At 45.0% G+C, this 21816-nt stretch overlaps 5 protein-coding genes across 10 annotated transcripts in view; 1 reads left to right on the top strand and 4 right to left on the bottom strand.

The window, feature by feature from the left end:
• Positions 1 to 326: 326 nt before the first annotated feature.
• On the top strand, positions 327 to 1487 carry her12 (hairy-related 12). Its single transcript, XM_047040562.1, has 2 exons — positions 327 to 418; positions 535 to 1487. The coding sequence occupies exons 1-2, from the start codon at positions 350 to 352 to the stop codon at positions 949 to 951; spliced, it is 486 nt and encodes a 161-aa protein (XP_046896518.1). The 5' UTR covers positions 327 to 349; the 3' UTR covers positions 952 to 1487.
• A 991-nt stretch (positions 1488 to 2478) lies between these two features.
• LOC124480951 (transcription factor HES-5-like) lies at positions 2479 to 3078 on the bottom strand. The gene is made up of 2 exons (XM_047040631.1): positions 3010 to 3078; positions 2479 to 2895 (listed from the first exon to the last, which is right to left on the bottom strand). The coding sequence occupies exons 1-2, from the start codon at positions 3076 to 3078 to the stop codon at positions 2479 to 2481; spliced, it is 486 nt and encodes a 161-aa protein (XP_046896587.1).
• Positions 3079 to 4035: 957 nt separating this feature from the next.
• LOC124480737 (taste receptor type 1 member 1) lies at positions 4036 to 7908 on the bottom strand. The gene is made up of 6 exons (XM_047040307.1): positions 7670 to 7908; positions 7200 to 7503; positions 6298 to 7065; positions 5998 to 6210; positions 5788 to 5908; positions 4036 to 5467 (listed from the first exon to the last, which is right to left on the bottom strand). Exons 1-6 carry the CDS (start codon positions 7849 to 7851, stop codon positions 4542 to 4544), a joined length of 2514 nt encoding a protein of 837 aa, XP_046896263.1. The 5' UTR covers positions 7852 to 7908; the 3' UTR covers positions 4036 to 4541.
• A 920-nt stretch (positions 7909 to 8828) lies between these two features.
• LOC124480910 (intermediate filament family orphan 2-like) lies at positions 8829 to 19107 on the bottom strand. Its single transcript, XM_047040580.1, has 9 exons — positions 18124 to 19107; positions 13297 to 13357; positions 12748 to 12843; positions 11995 to 12165; positions 11739 to 11908; positions 10961 to 11108; positions 10773 to 10862; positions 10536 to 10672; positions 8829 to 10274 (listed from the first exon to the last, which is right to left on the bottom strand). The coding sequence occupies exons 1-9, from the start codon at positions 18645 to 18647 to the stop codon at positions 10169 to 10171; spliced, it is 1503 nt and encodes a 500-aa protein (XP_046896536.1). The 5' UTR covers positions 18648 to 19107; the 3' UTR covers positions 8829 to 10168.
• Positions 19108 to 19472: 365 nt separating this feature from the next.
• ubr4 (ubiquitin protein ligase E3 component n-recognin 4) overlaps positions 19473 to 21816 on the bottom strand; it is a 36040-nt gene continuing 33696 nt past the window's right edge. For all 6 annotated transcript variants that reach the window (XM_047040958.1, XM_047040959.1, XM_047040960.1 and 3 more), the window contains 4 exons: positions 21457 to 21681; positions 21185 to 21275; positions 20928 to 21090; positions 19473 to 20767 (listed from right to left, as the gene is read on the bottom strand). In XM_047040958.1, coding sequence (XP_046896914.1) covers positions 20703 to 20767; positions 20928 to 21090; positions 21185 to 21275; positions 21457 to 21681 — 544 coding nt within the window. In that variant the 3' untranslated portion in view covers positions 19473 to 20702. The remainder of the gene's footprint in view (positions 20768 to 20927; positions 21091 to 21184; positions 21276 to 21456; positions 21682 to 21816) is intronic.

Raw genomic sequence — 21816 nt, 5'->3', positions numbered from 1 at the left:
GTCTTTGAAGTGATCCTCATTTTCTGTGTCTAGTTTTAACTTAATGTAAAGACTCGTACTTGCATTGACACTAATTGATCAACTACAGTAAAAAAGGTGATAACCCAGTTCAAATGGTAATTTGTATCTGCTACTTCTCCTGGGAAAACATTGCTGTACTGCACGTTATTGATGCCTTTCCTATTGTTGTGGTGGGCGGCCCACTAGTCTCAGAGTGTGGGAACCCCAGCCTAGCCTGGGCCACATGGCTTTGTGATGCTAATCTGATGCTATATAAAGGAGAGTGCTCCTCCACTAGCACCAGTCCTCTCTGTATCCTAGGAGAAGCAGGCCTCCCAATCACGCAAGCATGGCTCCTTGTTCCATCAACATCTCCTCTATCCACCATCTCAGGATCCGAGAAAAGGACAACCTCAGAGTAAGTTTAGTGTGTTAAACAATTCCCTGTAGCCTATCAGCATCTGTATCTGACCTGGATAAGGTACCACTATGTGTTTGTAGAACTGTGGACTAATTCAAGTGTTTCTCCCCCAGTTAAGGAAACCTATCGTGGAGAAAATGCGCAGAGATCGTATCAACAGCTGCATCGAACAGCTGAAGCTCATTCTGGAGAAGGAGTTCCAAAAGCAGGACCCCAACACCAAGCTGGAGAAAGCAGATATCCTGGAGATGACAGTGAGCTACCTGAAGCAGCAGCTGCAGCCTGCAGCAGGGCTGTCTCAGAGGGACTACAGTCAGGGCTACTCTCAGTGCTGGAGGGAGTCTCTGCACTTCCTCTCAGTCAGCTCCAAGACAGCAGGCTCCACCGCTGCACCTCTTCAACAGCTCCAGCAGCTGCCCCAGGCCCAGAGAGCCAGCAGCCCACAGCTCCTCTCCACCTCCCCCGTCTCCTCCAGTCTCAAGACCACCACACTCCAAGACACCAAAGGGCCAGTCTGGAGGCCATGGTAGAAACATTGTAGACACCTGTCCAAAACCTGAGGGAGCTTGGACTGCCCCTCACTAAGTAGGAAATATGTATTTCCAACCTGCTCATTTATGGATAATTTCTCTCATCACATTGATGGACATTGATTTGATCAATGTTGGTAGAAATGGTAGTCATGGGTGAAATGTCTAAATTGCTTTACTGTGATTTGGTTGATCAATATTTGCTTTTCATTTCATTTACTGTAAGACTTGAACTTTTTATTGAGTTATCTTCACTGTGAAATGTTGAACTATTGTGAAATACTTGTTTACTCCAGTGGAGTTTGTTGTTTAATTTGTAGATATAACAGTACTTTAGAACTGTATTTTCTGCCACAGATTTTCTGAGAATATTTCTCTTTGGTTTTGAATTAGCCATGCCAGTTATTCAAGTTATGGATTGATATATCTTTTATAAAGTGACTTAGAACAGAGGAGTGTGTGTGTGTGTGTGTGTGTGTGGGTGTGGGTGCATGTGTTTGTGTGAGTGGGTACATTTACACTGTAATGCTTCTATTCTTGCGCTAATGTTTTGAATTTGTATGTAAGCTTAGAACAATGTGTGACATTTGCATCACAGTAAAAGCTACAATCATTCAAACTTGTTTACAAATGAAAAGTACTTTGTTCAACATGTGACAATTAAAGCAAGCCATTTAATTCATAATGGCTTAATTATCACCACACACACAACTCAAACTGTCTCACTAGCTTATAGTCAGTTACCTCTAGATGTGCTTCTGTTTAATTTAGAGTGACTTTTTTGTAAGCTCAAATAATTGAAATTGCTCCTATTCAGAGTTGTATTTCTTGTAGGTTACTTGGAACGTATTACTGTTAAACAATCCCTTATACCCAATTGGGCTTTGTGTGAAGAATACTTGTTGCAATTAACATACAACTTTAAACTTCTGGTCTGGTTTTCAACAGTTAATTGAAGAAGTATTTTCATGTAACTAAACACTCCAGTAGGTTATCCTCAGTAAGTGTAGCTGCTTATTGATGAATGCAAGATGAATGCAAGGTTATGTGGCCACACTAAAGTAAAAGAACAAAGGTTGTGACCTAGACCTAGACCATTCCATCACAACATGAGATAATAAACGTAGAAAGACCATGGATTAAATTTTTTGTAGTTTTCTTTAATCTGATAATTATAACGCTTGGCCTTTGCAAAAGGTATGTTTTTAACCTAATATCGTCAAATAAAGACAAACAGTTCAATTTACATTGTAAATACAATTTTTCACATTTCTGATAGACCTCTCTATTTCATAAAATAATATTAGAAACATTGCTAGTGCAGCTCATTGAAATTTTTTGTCATTTTTTTTCAAAGCCTCTACCTTCTAATAAAGTCAGAGTGAAACATCTATAACAAATACATATTCATCAATATGATGAAACATTAAGAGCAATAAACTATGGGCAGGTTGGAAATACATATTTCCTACTTAGTGAGGGGCAGTCCAAGCTCCCTCAGGTTTTGGACAGGTGTCTACGATGTCTCTACCATGGCCTCCAGACTGGCCCTTTGGTGTCTTGGAGTGTGGTGGTCTTGAGACTGGAGGAGACGGGGGAGGTGGAGAGGAGCTGTGGGCTGCTGGCTCTCTGGGCCTGGGGCAGCTGCTGGAGCTGTTGAAGAGGTGCAGCGGTGGAGCCTGCTGTCTTGGAGCTGACTGAGAGGAAGTGCAGAGACTCCCTCCAGCACTGAGAGTAGCCCTGACTGTAGTCCCTCTGAAACAGCCCTGCTGCAGGCTGCAGCTGCTGCTTCAGGTAGCTCACTGTCATCTCCAGGATATCTGCTTTCTCCAGCTTGGTGTTGGGGTCCTGCTTTTGGAACTCCTTCTCCAGAATGAGCTTCAGCTGTTCGATGCAGCTGTTGATACGATCTCTGCGCATTTTCTCCACGATAGGTTTCCTTAACTGGGGGAGAAACACTTGAATCAGTCCACAGTTCTACAAACACAGTGGTACCTTATCCAGGCCAGATACAGATGCTGATAGGCTACAGGGAATTGTTTAACACACTAAACTTACTTTGAGGTTGTAATTTTCTCGGATCCTGAGATGGTGGATAGAGGAGATGTTGATGGAACAAGGAGCCATGCTTGTGTGATTTGGAGGCCTGCTTCTCCTAGGATACAGAGGACTGGTGCTAGTGGAGGAGCACTCTCCTTTATATAGCATCAGATTAGCATCACAAAGCCATGTGGCCCAGGCTAGGCTGGGGTTCCCACACTCTGAGACCAGTGGGCCGCCCACCACAACAATAGGAAAGGCATCAATAACTTAATGGAGGACCTGCCACGGACTGCTCAGTTGAGATAAACTGATTCTTATCAGGATGCACTGTCCAAGAAATTACATTCTTTTAAAAGTAACATGTAATTATCCTCTTCACTCTAAATCTGATAAGCAGGGGGAAATTATTTCATTTCATTTGACCAGGTGTTGAAGTGAGATAGTGAGATACATTTTCTCAACCCTCCCCTCAAAGTCATCTCTTGTATGATTGGATCATTTTTTAATTGGAAAGGTGAAGCACATCAAAGCACCCGATGATTCCACAGACACATATGTTATTCCTATTGGCCCAAACAGATGTTCCTGTAAGGTAATTGCAATGAAACCCAATCCTACAGCCTCTTCACCCACGGCACACTTCTATTGTTCCCGCCTCACTGAGACTATTAAGCACTGAATGGATAGAAAAAGTGTGGGAAAGCCAACCATAGACCTTACTCACACATCTCAGAGTCAATAGGGTTGACCTACCAACAACAAAAGAATCTTTCATCCATTCCCTCAATCAACAGGCACTACAGTGTGTGTGTATACGTGTGTGTGCTTTTGTGTGTGCGTGTGTGTGTGATTCTGTATTGTAGCCTCCTTGATGATTAGATATGTTACATCACGCTACAGGTTCCTGGTTGTGATGTGCTAGTCATCAGTAGCCTGTAGTCTTGGGAGGCAAATCTATGATTTGTTCCTATAGAATTAAGACAACAAAAAAACAGATAATTGATCATGTATTATTTTATTTGTTTTAATTCATAGAGAAAGTGTATATTTTCTCAGTAACTGGAAAATAAACTACAATCTTGTTTTACTGGAACCTCTTAGAATGGGACAAACTCATGTACAATGTGGATTCAAAGTGACGCTCACAATTTTATTCAACAGAGAGGAGTCTTGTTGGGACATCTTCGTGGTTCTGCAGGATAGACTGGTGTAATTAAGACTTCCCTAAACCCTGGAACAGACGCCCACAGAATGCTGGTGCAGAGGGTGAAGAGGCTGGTATTCATGCCAACAGATGGCCAGTTAATATTCTAAAGTGTGCCAGTACAAGATCCCTTCAAAGCCAAAAATATGCCACACAGATGCTGGGGAAAGGCAAGCCTACTATGAGATGCAGCTATATTTTCCCAGACAATAACGCAAAAAGAACACTCAAATCTAATCTAATAGAGAATTTTAACCGCATTTCAGCCTAACGCAAGGAATCCATACAGAGGCTGACAGATATTGAGCCGTAATCTTATTTAGATTTTTTTTTACAAACAAATTCACTGTTTATTCATGGTGTACATTTGAATGCAATTTTGAAAATGAGCTGTTGTGTTCATCTGAGGTCTCAGAACAATAATATAAATCTTAGGCAGAAAGTACCCAAATAGTAAGCCAAGGACACTAGACACTATGGCTAGGACATGCATAGCCATGGAAAACTGCTCTCGGCTAATAAAGTAGACAGTGAAGAAGGATACCCAGGAGATCATGTAGACCATGAGACTGAATGTGACACACTTGGCCTCATTGTAATTGGCTGGCAGATCCTTTCCCATGTAACTGAAAAAGAAGCAGATCATGCTGAGCAGGGAGAGATAGGCCAGCTCCGTCATAGCCCCTGGAGACATGGTATGACTGCACTCTATGACAATGCTGTCTGGGTAGAAGTCCAGGTCCTGAGAGGGGTAGGGAGGATCTAGGCTCACTCGCAGGACAGAGATGAGCAAAACGATGACAGTGAGCAGGAGGATGGTGAACTCAGCACCGCGGTTCTTGGCCCAGGTGTCATAGGCCCTGGGCAGCTTGGAGGCCAACTTGAAGATGCAGACCACCTGGACGGCGCGCACGGTCACACAGGCCATGCAGATGGTGAAGCTGATGATGAACAGAGGCTGTTTGAGGATGCAGGCCAGGCCAGACGGATGGCCAAAGTGGCAGAGGGCGCTGGCGGCAGCCACGGTCAGGGCGGCCAGCATCAGCAGACAGGTCCGTCCTCCAGCAGACTTGGCCACGGGGGTGTCCAGGTTCAGCAGGAAGATGAGGCCAGAGCTCAGGGTCAGGAGCATGGTCAGGGCCAGGAAGACGAGCAGGATGATGGAGAGAGGAGCGTCCCAGGCCAGGAGTAGCACCGTCCGGTTGAGACACATCTCACTCTTTGTGGGAGCCCAATGCAAGGGTGGGCACAGCTGGCACATGGTGGGTCCTATGACAAGGTCGATTACATCATCACCACAGAGCCATGAACAATGAACCATTCATTATGATTTTGTTATTACTGGTAATGAGGGTTAGGTTTTGGTTACTAAACTTGATACTGGAACAAGTCAGAGCTAAATCGATTTAAATTCCCTGTGGCACGGTGTGGGAGCTTTAGTTCAGTGGTACAGCATTGGACTGCAGATCAAGAGGTCGGACAAAAGCGTCAGCTAATAAATGAATGAATACATGAGCTACGTATGCTATCTACTGGACAGTTTGAACATGGTGCGGTTGAAGATGACAGCAGTTGCCTGCTCATCTCACCACTCTTATTAAGGAAGGTGGCCGCTGGACAGGGCATGCAGTCGAAGCAGCATTTGTGTTGTCCTTTCTGCAGCTTCATGTGTCCTGCAGGGCAGTCTGGGGAGCATCTGGATGGAGGAGCCTGGGTGGAGGAGGAACACAGAAATACACTGGCTCAGACAATAGATCACCTCCTACTGACCGGTTAGCATCTTCTCTGCTGAGACTTACTGTTCCCGAACTGCTTATCCACTCAATCTGAGTTGCGTTCACAGTCAGCTCTGTGGAATCTGGGGTGTAAGACCCCACCACTCGAAGAGACCAAGCTGGTCCTCTCCAAATCCAGGTCACAATGTCATATCCTGTGGGTGGGTCTCCATTCTGATCAAAGTACACAGACCTGTTCTCCACAGAGAATCTCACTTTCTTCAGCCAAGGCAGGAGCTGAAAACAGACCCAAACAATGATCAAAGAAAATACACCGTTTTAGCTACAACACAAATGTAATCTCTAAGTTGCTCTGTTTCTCACCTGCCATGGTTGTACATCAGTATTCTGGCATTCTCCAGAATCACAGCCAAGACACTGGTGCAGAGCATGAGCCACAGCATAGACCGCCGTATACACATTAAAAGCAGATGTGATGTCATATTTTTCCAAAGGGAAGTTATTTGTAGCCAAGCTGTAGAGGTTTGTGTGTTGTAGACATTCAACACACATGTCCATAGTACCATTCGGAAAGCCTGAAGTATTACTCTGCTGCGTTGAAACAAGAGTCTGACTCTCAAACTCCTTCAATTGAGGTATGGCTGCATATTTAATAGACATCCCCAGGACAGTTCCAATGGTTTGAATGCCAGGGATGTCTGACACCAGGGTGGCCACTGACCAGTCCTCTGTTCCTATCCACACCTTGCCTGTCACATTCTGCTGTATGACAAATGGGAAGAACCCACTGACTATTCTTTTACTCGAGAACACAACTATTGTATTGACTTTGGTTTTCAGTATACCCTGAACTATATTGTTCATGATGTTGGAGTTGTCCTGGGTGAGTTTGGGGATGACGGCCTGGTAGGCGATGCAGACCCCACTCTGGTCTGCCTGCTCAAACAAACTCCGCATGCCCTGGAGGCCGTAGTCGTTGTCGCTGCCCAGCAGGGCTATCCAGGTCCACTGGAACCTCACCAGCAGCTGGAGCATGGCGGCCACCTGGTTCTTATCACTGGGGATGGTGCGGAAGAAGGATGGGTAGAGGTACTTGTTGCTCAGCATCTCATTGGAAGCCTCATAAGAGATCTGGGGGTTCAAAAGTCATAAACAAAACATTTCAGTTGGCATGTGGGAATGAAACCGACAAGAAAAAACATGCACGTAGATTAGACTCTACTGTATCTATTTAATTTAGTTTGGTTCAAATGAGGCTCACACACCTGTGGTACTAGATAGGCCCCCAGAAGGGCAGCAGGGGTAAATGTGTAACTGCTGCTGTCAGGCCCAATCACAGCCACGGACCCTGTGTCTCCCTTCACCCCGGTCCCAGCCCCTCTCTGGTACTGCTGACCCAGAAGGTCCAGAGTGGCCAGCACACTAGCGGGGAGGGAGCAGATGTCGTACGCTTGGTAGCCCAGCGTCACCCCTGGGAGAAGAGACTTGTCTCTGGTGCCATTGTTGATTTCTTCCACAGCTAATCTCATAGCTTGTATCAAGTGATAGCCATGCTTATTGGACACTCCTCTGAATAGAAGAACATGGTTAGGTCATTGGTTAGCATCTGAACCCTGTTAGACATATTCAAATTAAATTAAATGTCATTCAGACAAAATTCCCAGTCAAACAAAGCATTGTGACACCAATGATTAAAAAGTAAGAAGCGCTAAAAACATCTTTACGAAGGACTTACTCTTCACAGGATGCCAAAGCAGGTAGATCTGACATGGATGAGTTTGAGTTGTGGAGGGGGAAAAGCCCAGAGATGGAGTAGTCTCCTGGCAGCTGCAGACCAGCTCCCTCATCCAGCGCCCAGCCAGCCATGACCAGGACCAGCCCACACAGCCAGGCACACACACCACCACACACACCCATTCCTCTCAATCTCCAGGAGAGTCAGACCCAATGCTGCCTCAGAGTCACTCAACATCACATTTTCTTTAAGTAGGAGGGATGAATGCACAGACAGAAGGATGGAGGAGGAGGGATGGAGGATGGAAGAGAACACATTAGATTAGGATAGTTTTGCATCTTTCTGGCTAATGGTGTTTTAGTGAGTCATATTTGCATGAGATTTGCAAGTTTTGACAGTAGAGTTTGTCTGCTAATGGAAAACAACAGCAAGCGTGCAATAGCCCGGTGTTTCTACATCATTCACAGCCAAGTGTCACTGTGGATTAACTGTAGACAAGGTCAGTCTGTTTATCTTGATCTTTAGTTCATAGCTAAAGTTATATACTGCACATCCAACATGCTAACCTAAGTCTAAATCAACCAGGTTCTAACCAAGAGCTACGTTTTAGAAATCAGAATAGCTGATTAGCTGACAATAGCTGATGACTCTTGAAGGTTTTCTAAGGAGATGTGACACAGTTAGTTCCTCCCTATCAACTATCACAACTTGGACTATACTTGCCTTACTGTCTGTCCATAGGAAAACTACAGACTGAGACGCAAAATGGTGTTTCCACGACTGAGAGCAGATTTGCTGGTGTGGTTTCATACCACTGAGAGCACATTTGCCTGGAATATGAGACTGAGTAACTCAAAACCAGACCACCTTCTGATTTTGTCACAATAATATTGTGTTTTCTGTTAACCTCATTATTACAGAGTCAAATAGCATGTAAATTAAGAGCATTGCACGAGCTGGGATATTTCCTTGCTGTTACCAACATATCATTTTCACAGGGAATGTTTGCATAGTTGCATGTTTGGGTATATTCAGTGGCTATACGGCTGGTTGGTGGAACCAAAATTCTCAAGTGACACTTGAGCCTTGATTTTTAGTTGGTAACGGATTATTACAATAAAATTATGGTTTTCATGGCGACAATTGAACCTGAGAGGAGTGACAATAAAATGCTGCCATTTTTATTAAATCCCATGTAAATACATTGTTTAGTCACCCTGGGAATGTTCAGTTTGCAAGCAGATATCTCTGACACATGGCTGTTTCCTTTGAAACAAACATCCATTCAAAGAAATACATAGAAGTTGACAAAATAAAAGCAATTTCTCAATTAATCAAGGAAAACATGTCGTGATAAAGGTCATATCAGTTGATTGCTTTTTCATTTTTTGGTGCAAATAAAACTGTTAAAATAAATTATAACAGGTACAATAACATGGTTCAGTACATCAAAAAGAATAAAATAAGGCAATCCAGATCATTTCTGAGTTCAGCATATCAATAGGCACATGGGTATACAATAACTGTTCAAAACCGGGGGTTTATTTCTTTGTATTGTTTTCTTTTGAATCTAGATAAACAGTTATGATGTGAATGCAGAATACTCAATGCTACAGATGTCTGAGACAGTAAACTGGCCCACACAAAAACAAAACTTGGTCAAACTATTGATGTCAGTCCAAAAATAAGGCTTCTACTTATTGCATAGTACATACATAAACAGTGTTCTCATTGCTGTAGTGGTTGCGTTGCTGGGGAGGGGGAAGGGGTGATGCCAGCACAACACTTGAATGTTTGTGTACATTATGCATGCCAACAAGAGATTCAGGCCGAGTCCTCATTCTCAAGCTAGAATTCAGCACTTGAGACTGGGGACTCAGAATGGAGACTTGTTACTGTATACAGACCTGCACCAGAGCCTCAGTCCTACTCTAAGTGTGATCTAAGGCAAGGGAATTAATATCAGCGTGTAATCACTGCTTTCCAGTTTTGAGTTTAGAGACAGTATATTAAATCTTTATGGCAACATTGAATCGGAGATGATGGACCATTAAATCGTTTGATAGAGCACTGATGACTCAATGTGTCCGTTTTCATGTCTCTGTGTAAATAAATATTCTTTTTGACCAAATACTGTATTTTGTATTGAGTGTGTGTTCGAAGACACAGATGAGCTGGAATATATAGATTGTTGTCTCTAGTTACCTTCTTAGGAAGAACACCTTTTCCCAATTATGAACACACTTAGACCCCTGTCACTCAACAGATCTGAGCTGAGCTGAACCGACCAAACCGTGCTATAATGGGAGGGGCCAGCTCACCCCAGTTCAGATGGGCACCATGGTGTGAGCAGGGTTTAAATGAAGCAGCACCAATAGGAATCCTCCACAGAGAAACGTCAGGGGGGGGGGGGGGGGGGGGGGGGGGAGCTGGGTGTCAAGGAGGGCGGCTGTGTCTCTGTTCTCTCCCCTGGGTGCTGGGTGGGAGTCCTGTCCATCATCAGCTGACCCCGCCTTCAGCCTCCGCGTCCTTCTCCATCTCCTCCTGGATCTCGTCGCTGTTCCCTGAGTCACTGCTCGACACCGAGCTGAACGACGGGGAGTTCCTATAGGCAGGTCAGAGGGAACAGCTCAAATCAGCCCAGACAAACCAGGCTGTTTACCCTGCATTTACATGTACAATGCATCACAAAGAGGCTTTAATTTGAATTCAAAGTAAATATTTGTCTGTATATACTATACATGATATCCTTCTTTGGCTTTAAGGGAAACTGGAAGCTACAGCAGAGTACTGCTGCCCTCTGCAGGTGAGAATATGTAAGGTCCCAGTCTCCACTGTAGCCTGATCCTTGTCAAGGCTGCCTCACCTGCCGGTGGCCCCGGAGCCCTTAATGAGTCTCCTGCAGGTCTCCATCTGCACGTCCAGCCCTCGCTTCATGCTGCACATCTCCATGTACTCATGCAGGTGTCTGCTCATGTCGTCCTTGGCTGTAGCCAGCTCCAGCTAGGGGAAGGGCAGAGGGCAGAGAGGGGGTTCAGAGGAGGAGACAAGGAGAGAGGAATGGGGTGTCAGGAGAAAGGAGGGGGGTTCCTCATGTTCTCACCTCAATCTTCCCCATGGTCTCCTGGTACTCCTTTTCTCTGTTCTGGATTAGACACTCGGTCTTGTCGATGAGACTTCCCACACTGATATCCTGAGAGGCCAAACCACAAAACACACATATACAGTGTCATGTTGACATGCACACACACTGTCCTGATTTGATGAGTGAGCAGGGGGTGGGGTCCTGACCTGCTCTGCGCCCTCCCCCTGCCCCTCAGCAGCCGAGGCGGACGCAGAGGGGAGGTTGTAGTTGGTGAAGTCCTCCCACAGGAGCAGCGTGTCCTCGTTCTCCCATGCCAGGCTGTCGCAGTCATCCTCAAAGTCAAATGTCTCTCGCCTGGCAACAGAACAATTATCTAAACCACTGCTGCTTATGAGAGAGAGGGGACGGAGGAGGGCAGGACATAGGAGTGGTGGAAGAAGGTTGATATGGACAAGAGTGAGAAAGAAAGAGAGACAGAAAGACAGAAAAAGACAGGATGGTGGAGGGGGAGGTGGGTCCAGAAGCAAGGAGGCATAAAACATGAGGGGGAAACCAAAGCAAACAGCAAGAATTCCCAAAGAAAGAGGACAAGGAAGACAGAGAACAACAAACAGACAGTGACTCACAGACACACAAACATATATATTATAATACACAAAACATCAGACCATAATACTGACTATTTAAACCCACTGGATGATGACTGAGCTTGTACTGTTTGAACAAAAGCATAACTGCAGTTCATGAGATGATCAGAGGGTGGCACTACTACACTACAAATGCTTGTGCACTGGACAGGAAATGGTGAACCACAAATGGGCATTTCTCCATATAACAACAAACAAGGTCTGCGGCCACAGTTGCAAAACAAATACAAGTACAGCAAGTAAGTAATATATATTCTAAGCTCTAGATGGACAGTATAGCAGCTCCAATTTGCTGAGGTGAACTTAGGCCCACAGGGTTCTGGGTCAGACCACTCACAACTGGTTGAGCATGCGCTTCATCTCGTCTGTGATGTTGAGAGTTGCTGCCAGCTCTCCAGCCTGCTCCTCCTCCTGCTCTTCCTCCTCCCCACCAGGCCCAGGCTCCATGTCAGAGCTCTTCTCCTCACACGCTGGCTTACGCTCCTTCCTCCTGCAGGCCATGGCACCCTGACCCCCAGAGGCACAGCAGTCAGTCACATGAAAACACCTGGGTGTCACTCGGAGAGAGGAGGAGAAAGAGAGGGTCACCGCACCTTATTCTCCGGGGCTCTGGAGGGACTAGCGTGGAACATCTTGCTCATGTCCTCCGAGTTGCGTTGCTGGGCAACATCGCACATCTTAGCTGTGATGTCGATGCGTCTGCAGATGTCCATGTCCACCGTCATAGCCTTCTCCTGGATGGCAGTATCCAAGTCTGACCTTTGCTATAAGAAGACACTCATTGTTCACTGGTGACTGGAGTATTTACATAACAATGACAGATTAAGTTTGAGGGAGTCTAAATGGGATTAGGAGAGGCGAAACTGTTGAAGCAGGAAACAGTAGTCAGACTGGGAGTGGAGCTCATTTGTCAGTGGCATTAGCTCCTCCACAGCCCAGAAGGAGAGACTGCAAGCTGGAGTTGATTACAACTCTGGCCAAAACCACACCGCCTCTGAGAACACTGGGAGTTTGTGTTTGAGGCTTCAGTGCTTCTCACCACACTGCTGCTCTGCGTCAGACTCTGTAGCTGGCTCTGACCAGAACCAAAGGAATTTCCTGTAAACCCATGCAGTGACTCCAAATATGTACTGACCATGAAACTCTGATTTTGGAGAGAATGTTCTGACTAATCTGGTGTTGTTGAAGACTCATATCTATTTTAGATAACAAGAAGGACGGAAAATTCTCAGATTGGGCCTCACCATAGAACAGAGTAATTCCACAAGAAAAAAAAATGGTACATCATTAAACATATTTGGAATTTGGTCAAGAGTACATGTGTGGTAACATTTGTTAGGACTTACATCGGTCATGAGGCTCTTGAAGACCCCCAGCTCTGTGTTGAGCCTCTCCACCTTCTCTGTGAGCTCCTCTTGGACCACCTCAGACTCCTGGGCGTTCTGCAGACAGAGCATGACAGGACCAGGCATGGCTTCACTCACTTACATAGCCTAATAGTTTAAGTATGTGTCATTGGCACTGACTTCCTAATAAAATACAACCATGAGGATTCATAAAATACCAGTTAACACCCCCAGCTCTAGGAAACAATAACGTACATAGGGGCCCTAAAGTATCTATCCTCACTCCACCCAAAACCAGATGCTACTGGCAGTTCAGAATCTGCCAAAGCTGTTGAACTTAAAAACATAGAGGCCAGTGATAACCAAACACACCGATAACCCCATGTTATCACAGGAGTTGACATTCGAAACAGCCCATCCTGCGTTAAACCTTTCAGTTCTGAAAGGAGCACACCCAACAACCCCCCTGTAATGACGCTTCTCACAGTGTTCTAAAGGAGAGTGAGGAAACGGGAGGATGGACTTGAATTCAGATGAAAAGGCTCATACCTCTTGAAGGGTCTCCACCATAGCCTCCATCTGCTGGCGCCTGGACAACTCCTCCTCCCATCTGGAATACACACATACGTGGTCATCTGGTCAGTCCAACACATTCAGACAAAGCTCAACTTTTATGCCTGGGGTAGGATGCATGGAGCTTGCCTATTGTGAAGCTAACCTAAGCTGACATGGCCCAGATGGGTGCTACCTTGGTTTGTGGATGTTTTTGTCTTCTCACAGTCTCTATGGTGGCGTGAGCAACCCACTACACATGCTAGTGAATCACCACAACAAGGACAAGAAGAGTCCTTTAGGGATGATTTTGTTCGACTCTTTCAGTCACTGTCTTTGGTTTCTGTTGCTCCGAAATCCAAAATGCTTGAAGTGCAGTCTTCCTGTGCCAGGCCGGTGGGTAACTGTCTGCTGCTTTGTTACTCTGTGATTAAGTTTCCTGTCTGCTCGGTTAAAAGTGGACTTGGCTGGACACCCAGCATAGCTTGAAGCCAAAACACCTCCTGGATACCACTGGATGCACACAGCACATTTTTGGGGTTTAACCACCAGGGCCTAAAAGCTCCTTTACCCAAATGTAGATGTGCTTAAGCAGGAATAGCTCTGTGTGGCGTCTGTATTCACACCCACGTTAAACCAAGCTTATATAGTCAAGCTCCGAAAAATGTGAGGTTCATTCCCTGTGCTACTGCTGCTGCTCCAGTTGTTCTACCTCCCTCTGAGAATCTCCCTCTGGGCACAGGAAGTGTACAGTGTCACTAGCATGCCCTAGTAGGGCATATACAGATGGCTAACGTGGCTGACACACATGCTAGGAGTGGTCATGGAGCTGTTGTAATGTGAGCTAGATCCAGACAGTGTGGAGGAGGGGTCTCAGAGTACTGCTGAAAGCACAAGGTCAGTCACCTGACCTCTTCCCTTCCCTCTTCTCTGCTTTTCTCCAAGACAACATCCATTAGTGACTATTAATCAGAGCCAGCTGAGTCTTTTTCTTATAAGATATTAAGTATTTTTACAGCAACACCTTCATCTTACCAAGTAAACCTGTACATCTCAAGTATGCCATAGATAGAAAGCGCAGTGACTGACAATAAAACTTGAAACTTGAAGAAAGTGCTGCGTATTCAGTGTAGCTAAACGCATCGTCAAATTTCCTCTTTTTTGTTTAAGTCTGAATGGTGTTTTTTTCCAAAGGCTTATCCCTCTTTTAGACCATCTTTCTAATGTTTGATAAACATATTTTTATACCCCGGACACTGACGTTCAGGCCTCTGTTATGAAGTCAGTCATGAAGTCAGATTTGATCAGGAGGTTGTCCTAGAGGATAAGAGCCATGGAGGCTGCAGTTTACAGTGTAACTTGTCAGTTCAGGATTTGGCAATAGTATTGTTTTCAGAAACCAACCAATCTCAGCTTCACAGCTGTTTCATAACCATTTACATGCATGAATGGGCAGGTCATTACAGTGAATAGCCGGCACTAAGCTAGTTACGCACAATCAATGTGAAAGTGCAAATTGGGAAAACAACATTGCAGGGGCCAACAGAAGACCCCATTAACAGGACAAGAAGACATTCATTGTTGAGATACTGTCAAGTCAAATGTTAATTGGTAAACTACAGTACTGAGAAACACATGGCAGAGTTAGAGCAGCCACTTCACCCCATGCTATCAATGGGGCTTTTTAGCCCCACGCTTAGAGTTAAGCGTGCAGGCTTGAGACTGCTCAGAGGATTTAAGACTCAAGATTTCAATATGAGAAACGCAACATGAATTTGGTACCCTTGGCTAATCAGATTCTGGATGATCCATCACATCAGAAGTCTGAATCAAGCCAAAGACTCTAAAGACTCAGAAGGCTTAGGGAACCAGAGGAATGACATACTGTATGAAGATAATTGGCACCTACATGATTCTTAACCATCAAGGGTCACACAACATACAGCCTAAAGCTTACTTCTATTAGTGTATAGTCAGGGGCGTCATAAGACCCTTTTCACTGGGGCAACTAAAGATAGTTTCAAAATGATAGGCCTACCGATCATCTTATTTTGACTAAAACATAAAAACAATATCACATGAAGCTAAAAAAAAAACAGTATTTGCGCTCAAATTAATGCGAAAAAAACGTGCACGCTTGCATTAACTATTGATGTCCCTGCCAACACTGATACCAAACTTGCATCCCTGAACTGTTGTATAGTGGGTTAAGCAAGGGGAGTTTCTATAGCCTAGTAGTGCGTTGGGAGCAGCAAGCTTAAAAGAAAAAAATATGGGCCTGTGCCCCAGTAGAGCTTTATGTCTTACAACGCCCCTGTGTGTAGTTCAAGTCAAAACAGCAGGTAACACATCAGGAGCCCCACTCCCACACAGCCTCCCACACTACCCACCTTCTTCATGTCAAGATATGACACGCACATACTGCCGCCATTACACCACAGACTAAACTATGATACAAATATAGAATGACACATTTCATTGTATGTACCTTTCGTATGGTAGTTGGGGGTGGGGTGCAGAAATCCATCCCATTAAAAAGGAGGTTGCTGTGCCAGGACAGAGCAGCAGAGGAGCCGTCCCTGCCTCGTCCCTGCCTCGGCCCTGCCCTGCCCTGCCTCGGCCCTGCCCTCCACCAGACACCTGGGAGGGGGAGGACTGAGGCTCATGCTAACAGAAGCATTCCTACCCTGTAGAATATGATCCTTTACATTCAAACAGGACATCTGATCTGGGCACTTCATTCAAAGTGGGGATAATCTTATTTGGATATTACGACAAAACCGATCACATTTCCCCAGTCAAATTTAAATGTGAATGCGGATAAGAGTTAGTAAAAAATACCTATGAATGCTTGCACACAAACATAACAGCATGGATAGCAGAGTTAGGCTTTAGGTTTGAGCCAATGTTATAATCTACCACATAAATGAAGCGCAGTCTAAATCATTAGGCCTATGTAAATTATGTCAGATGGCTACTGTGAGTCATCCTTTGATGTCTGGCAATAGACACTGCATTGAGGAGGAGAAAAAAAAGGACTAACTCGAGTTGTTCTGTCTTTCATCCACACCTTTCTTTGTTTCCAGAAATCATAGAAATGTGATAGACTGCTGCACTGTGGAAATATGCACAAGTGTGCATATAAATACAATACCAATCTCATAACTACCCCATAACTTGGGCACAATGAATCTCCCACATGGTGAGTTTGACAGGGTTTCAAAAGAGCTTTTGTCATTGATTTTACTGTATGGTAGACTATACTGTACATGGATGTTTGAATAATTGATTCAGAGAACTCAATGGCATCTGGCATATGCCTGTTTCCTAGCCCAGGTAGGCAAATACAGTAGATACACACACACACACATTTCAATAGATAGCTGAATACAGTAGAACAACAGTGTTCAGGGTCAAAGACCAAATTCTTAAAGAGGATTTTATCAGCCACTGCCATATAACCCCCTTGTCTACCACTCACTGTAACTAAGGTTGAATCCAACTTGCAAACAAACATCCAGGAGAGGAATAACATAGTGCTGGTTAACCATTCCAATCTGTTATCCGATTGGCTTCATTTGAGAGGCCCGGATTAGTGAATGGAGATTTCTGACATAAATGAAGTTGTTTACTATTCACGTCTCTTTGTGTGAACGTGTGAGTGAATGCTTTCATAAATCACAGAGCATAACATTGGCATTCACACACTGGGCTTAGTAACCCTAACAATGCATTCCTTTGGGCCAAGGAAGGGTGAGGACAGTCCTGGGACTGTGGAGGCAGTTTGGATACTCAGAACAACTTGGTGTGGAGCACACCAAGTTGAACAACAGAACAACTTCCTTCTTTAGAACGGACTGCAGTTTTCTTATTGGTCGATGTGGAATATAAAATGGAGCCAATGGACATATTCCTGTAGGGTTTCTGTAACAACAATAAATGCCCAGCCAGTGATGTGGGTTCATCCTGTACGTCACGCACCTCCAATATGTAAGAAGAGAGAGAGACATAGAGAAGGAGAAAGAGAGAAGACAAGTGTCTGATGGCATGCTGCCGCTGTGTTGCTGCTGGCCCATTCAGACAGGGCACAGCTGAGGACACTTTCTCTGCTGCCAGGCCAGCTGCACCAGTCTGTTGGAGGGCGGGTGGGACACACAGATGACTTCCTCGACAGGCTATTTTCCCACTTGCTGAGAAAGGATGGTTTGTAGACAATGAAATTGTGAGAAGTTACGGGTTAAAAAAAGGAACCATCCTAAATCAAGAGTTGTCTGTTCTCCATTGTCAGCATGGCAGACCCATTTCTAATTCTCCACATCTGCATAAAGAATGGTCCAAAACCAGACAGCACATACAAGTGTGGTACTGTGCTGGGCTGTGTAGGGACAGTATACTCTGTCTCTCATGTTTCACAGTTGAGTCACAGGGAAATGAGGCAGGGACAATAACTGTTTATAGTCACACAGGTTCATTTCCTTCCTGAGAGAATGCAGTTGAATCAGAGGATGTCATAATGCAGAAAGCCTTAGGGAAACAATGGTTTTGTCAGACTGAACTCTGTTACTGTTATTGGCAGGGGAGTTTTAAAAGCACAAATGTGTTGCATGTGCTTGATGACTAGATGCCACAAATACCGTAATCAAAAAAATCCTCAAAAGAGATCAAATCTTTGTCTAAATATAATGCTGGAATGGGCTCTTACTAGACCACTCATTACTAACGAAAACCATATTTGTAAACTATATTATTTCAGATTCATAAGGACTGTAGCATAATTAAATGTAGGCTACACCACACCACATAGTCCGGAAAAAGGCAACTTACTTTTGTCTGTATTCGTTTCTGTCTCGCTTCACTTTGGCTAAAACATTGTACAATGCTCGAAGTTCTGGGGTGATGGTATCAATTTGAACACCCACGCAGTTCGGTTGCATCCACGAAAGCCCAGGGTTTTGGAGAGTCTGGTATCGTTCCCCATAGCCCATCCTATGAGAAAAGTTCCAAATAGTCCCAGGTATCCGTTGCGGGTGCTGGGCACCTGAACAAGCTGGATCCAGATGGTAGGTTTGGGTAGCTTTTTCACGGGAGAAGTAGGCTCGGAAACGGGATTGCTCTAGTGCTTGTTGTAGCTGATTTTCTAAAAACGCATTTCGACGTTCTAAGTCACGAACCTTAGCGAGGAAACTGCGAAATCGGAGGTTGAGTGTTTTCAAGACATGGATGTTGGAACCCAAATCATTCCGAAGAGCAGTGGTAGCGCCTGCACCCGCGCCGGTAGATGCTGTTCCGATGTGGACTGTTGCAACACCAGGAGATGGTGAAGGCTCCGTGATGAGTGTTGAATTCATTATTTCTGGTTACAATAATAGGTATATTTACTTTGTTTTTTTCGTTGTCATCTGCCGCCTGTCCGACTGAATCTTCCTCCACGCCCAGTATTTGATGGTTTTTCTACCGTGCCAAGACGATGTCTATGATATGATTCCTTGAAATGAGCGTTATGCGTGTTGATTTCAAATGGTGTAAACATCTCTTCAAGGCCTTTGTGGTTCTGTCATTCTGAAGCTCCGAATCATATTTGTAATGCGAAGTCACCTTGTTACCGATTTAGAAAGGTTCAAATACATTCTGAAGAACTGAAAATACCTTTATCCATCAAGTTTCGGTAGAATCCTCATTTTCGTTGAACAAGACTATCAATGACATGCTCTTGATGCCACATTTCACATTCTCAGTGCTCTGCAGGCTACCGATCCTTCCAGCTAAAGGTTCTTTCCTCTGGTAGCCGATACAATCACATCATGCTGTTCACTTTGCAACATCCTCTCTCCACCCTTACGCCCCGCCCTCTCTCCTCAAACGATGTCGGAATCCGCTCTGACCACATAGGCCAAACATTATTTAGGTTTTGCAAGACAGCCACAACACAAAAAATGATATTTAACTTGTACATAACTTATAATATTGAGACGTGGCAGGAAACAATCATCCCTTAAATTTGCAATAATCGGAAACTAAACCTTATAAAGAAATATATACATTTAAAGATGATTCACAGATTGTGGCAATAGCTTACGTTCTAATACATGTTTTATGAATGGTTCAATATCCAAATAGATGAGCATGGAAATTTATTAAAATGCTATAAAAAACAAACCAGTCATAATTCTGGGTCAGATGTGGAATTATTAGGGCTTTATTAATCATTTGCTAATCCAAAGAGCAGACATTCAGCAACAGTTGAACATTGTAGCAGCGGGAATAAGCGAATTAACACTAAATTGGGTTCAGAACTCCACACCATGCATTCAGCTCAGAGTACAAAGACACCATTTTGTTGGCATCTATATGTTAAAGAGTTAATTTATCACTGAGAGCAAGACTCAGCGGCACCTTGCTTACCAGAAAGAGTCTGGGAATCATCTGCAGGATATTCTTGAGAATGATTGGCTGGAAGACCAAAACCAAGGACCAGGAGAATAGGTACAGGTAATAAAGATGGGCAGAGTAGTGTTGGGACCAGAATACAAATCAAGCAGAAACAAAAACCTTACATCCAAAAAGAGTGTCCAAAGGAAGGATGCAGGCCCTTTTATTATTCATCTGGACAGTTAGGCTTCATTTGAGGTGGTGTAACCAGTCACAACTTCAGATATCACTAATCACCAAATGAGGGCTTGACTTAAACAACTATATTGTAAATGTCTGTTACTGATAAAAAAAAATTCAAAAACGCAAATTCAATAAAACACACCTGCTATCCAGCTTTGCCCATCACTCAAACTGAGTCAAGAACTACCGCAAGGACAAAACAGCCAGAGCTGAGAATGGTGCTCAACACAAGAGGATTCATTCACAGTCCTGTGAAACTCTCTGAGGCCTCGTGCAGTTAGAACATCAAAAATTGTCCCGATCCCCCCAAAAAACTTAAAACTGTAACAAACAAAAATAATAACACAAAATCACTCTTTAAATGTGGGGATTGAATCCCAATTTTTTTTGTTGTGTTACTTTTTCCCCCCAGTCATGAGGAGAGCGGGGATAGCATGGGTGCTACCGTGTGTTAACTGTATCAGAAACATAGACATGTATCAGCTCCTCAGGCAACACAGAAATTCTGATTTACTTTAGGATGTCATAACAGGAGAAAAACTATGTGGACAGTGGGGAAAAAGTGTTTTGTATCTGTGTATGTGTGTGGGAGCATGTTGGTGAAAGTGTTTGTTGTGTGAGTGTGAGAGGAAGAAGAAGACAGAGTTTGTGGTCTCTGTTCTGTTAAGAGATGTCCTTTGAAGGTGCCTTTAGCGGGGCCAATGAGGTGGCCGTCCTCGGCGTTTGAACCACCTGACTGGGGGGGCAGGGTGGACATGGACCCCGGGGGTCTGGGGGCTTACTGGGCACCATCAGGGCACAGAGTTCAACAGGTCCTGGAGGAAGAGGTCTGGGTCTGGGGTTTCCGATAGAAGACCTGGACAGAAACACAGAGTTAGCCTCAGCACAAGCCTCGCCATTGTTGAGTTATCGTTTTTCTCACCAGACTTAATGATGTGGTCAAAAAAATGCTGACGGAATCAACACCAACAGTATAGAGTCTCTAGAGTGTGTTTGTGTGCCCGTGCAGTACAGACCGACGACATCCAGGAACTCTGAGAAGGACTCGGCGGGCATCAGCTCGTCCTGGAAGGCCCTGAGCACGCGCTCCGAGGCTTCGTAGATGGGCATGTCGTTGTGCCTCACGTACTCGGCCAGCGAGAAGGACCAGCCTCCCTCTGTGTTACTGGTGGGCACTTTCTGCACGAGGACAGCAGGGGAGAGGTGTCTGAGCACACATCCATACTGTGGAGTGGCATCTTTCTCAGCACGGAGGAGATCTTCCGATTCTTACCCTGAACATGTCATACACCAGATCCACCAGGCCCCAGAAGAGAAGAGGGGAGCGATAGACTGCATACTCCTTCAGTGTTTTATCTGTGAGTCTGAGGGGAACGAGTTCATGAGAGGACACTAGACCCGAGGCAGCTAAACAAATGCAATACCTGATAATGCTTTTATAAGCACTTAAGTGCATGGCCAAAGACAAGACACACAGAAACAGAAAACCGCGACAACAGTTCTAACATTTCCATGTTCCCTCAGACCTGTGCCCCGCCGTCTTACTTGTTGGTGCACACGGCCGAGACCTTGCGTGCGTGTGCGGCGACCAGCAGCCTGCGGAGGACGTGCAGGCGCCAGGTCCTCCAGCGCTCCGGGGGCAGGATGTGCATGGCCAGCACCGTGAAGTAGTGGGGGCCGTCCACCTCGTAGGAAGTCTCCACCCACTTCTCACAGGGCTGCTCCAGGAAGCCCTGCAGGTTCTTCTCCTCCCGAGACGTGGCTCTCGTCCTGCAGGAGAGGAGGGGGGGAGAGGAGGGAGGGAGTGCAGGGTGAGAAACCTTCACCTCCGGACCACAAGAGCTTTATACGAGGCTGACCACGATGAGGCCGCGTGGTGGAGAAATGTAGGCACGCAAACGGTCC

The sequence above is a fragment of the Hypomesus transpacificus genome, chromosome 18, assembly GCF_021917145.1.
Source record: "Hypomesus transpacificus isolate Combined female chromosome 18, fHypTra1, whole genome shotgun sequence".
Lineage (NCBI taxonomy): Eukaryota > Metazoa > Chordata > Actinopteri > Osmeriformes > Osmeridae > Hypomesus > Hypomesus transpacificus.
Note: the sequence above shows the minus strand (reverse complement) of the source record. Positions and strands in the feature narration are given on the sequence as shown.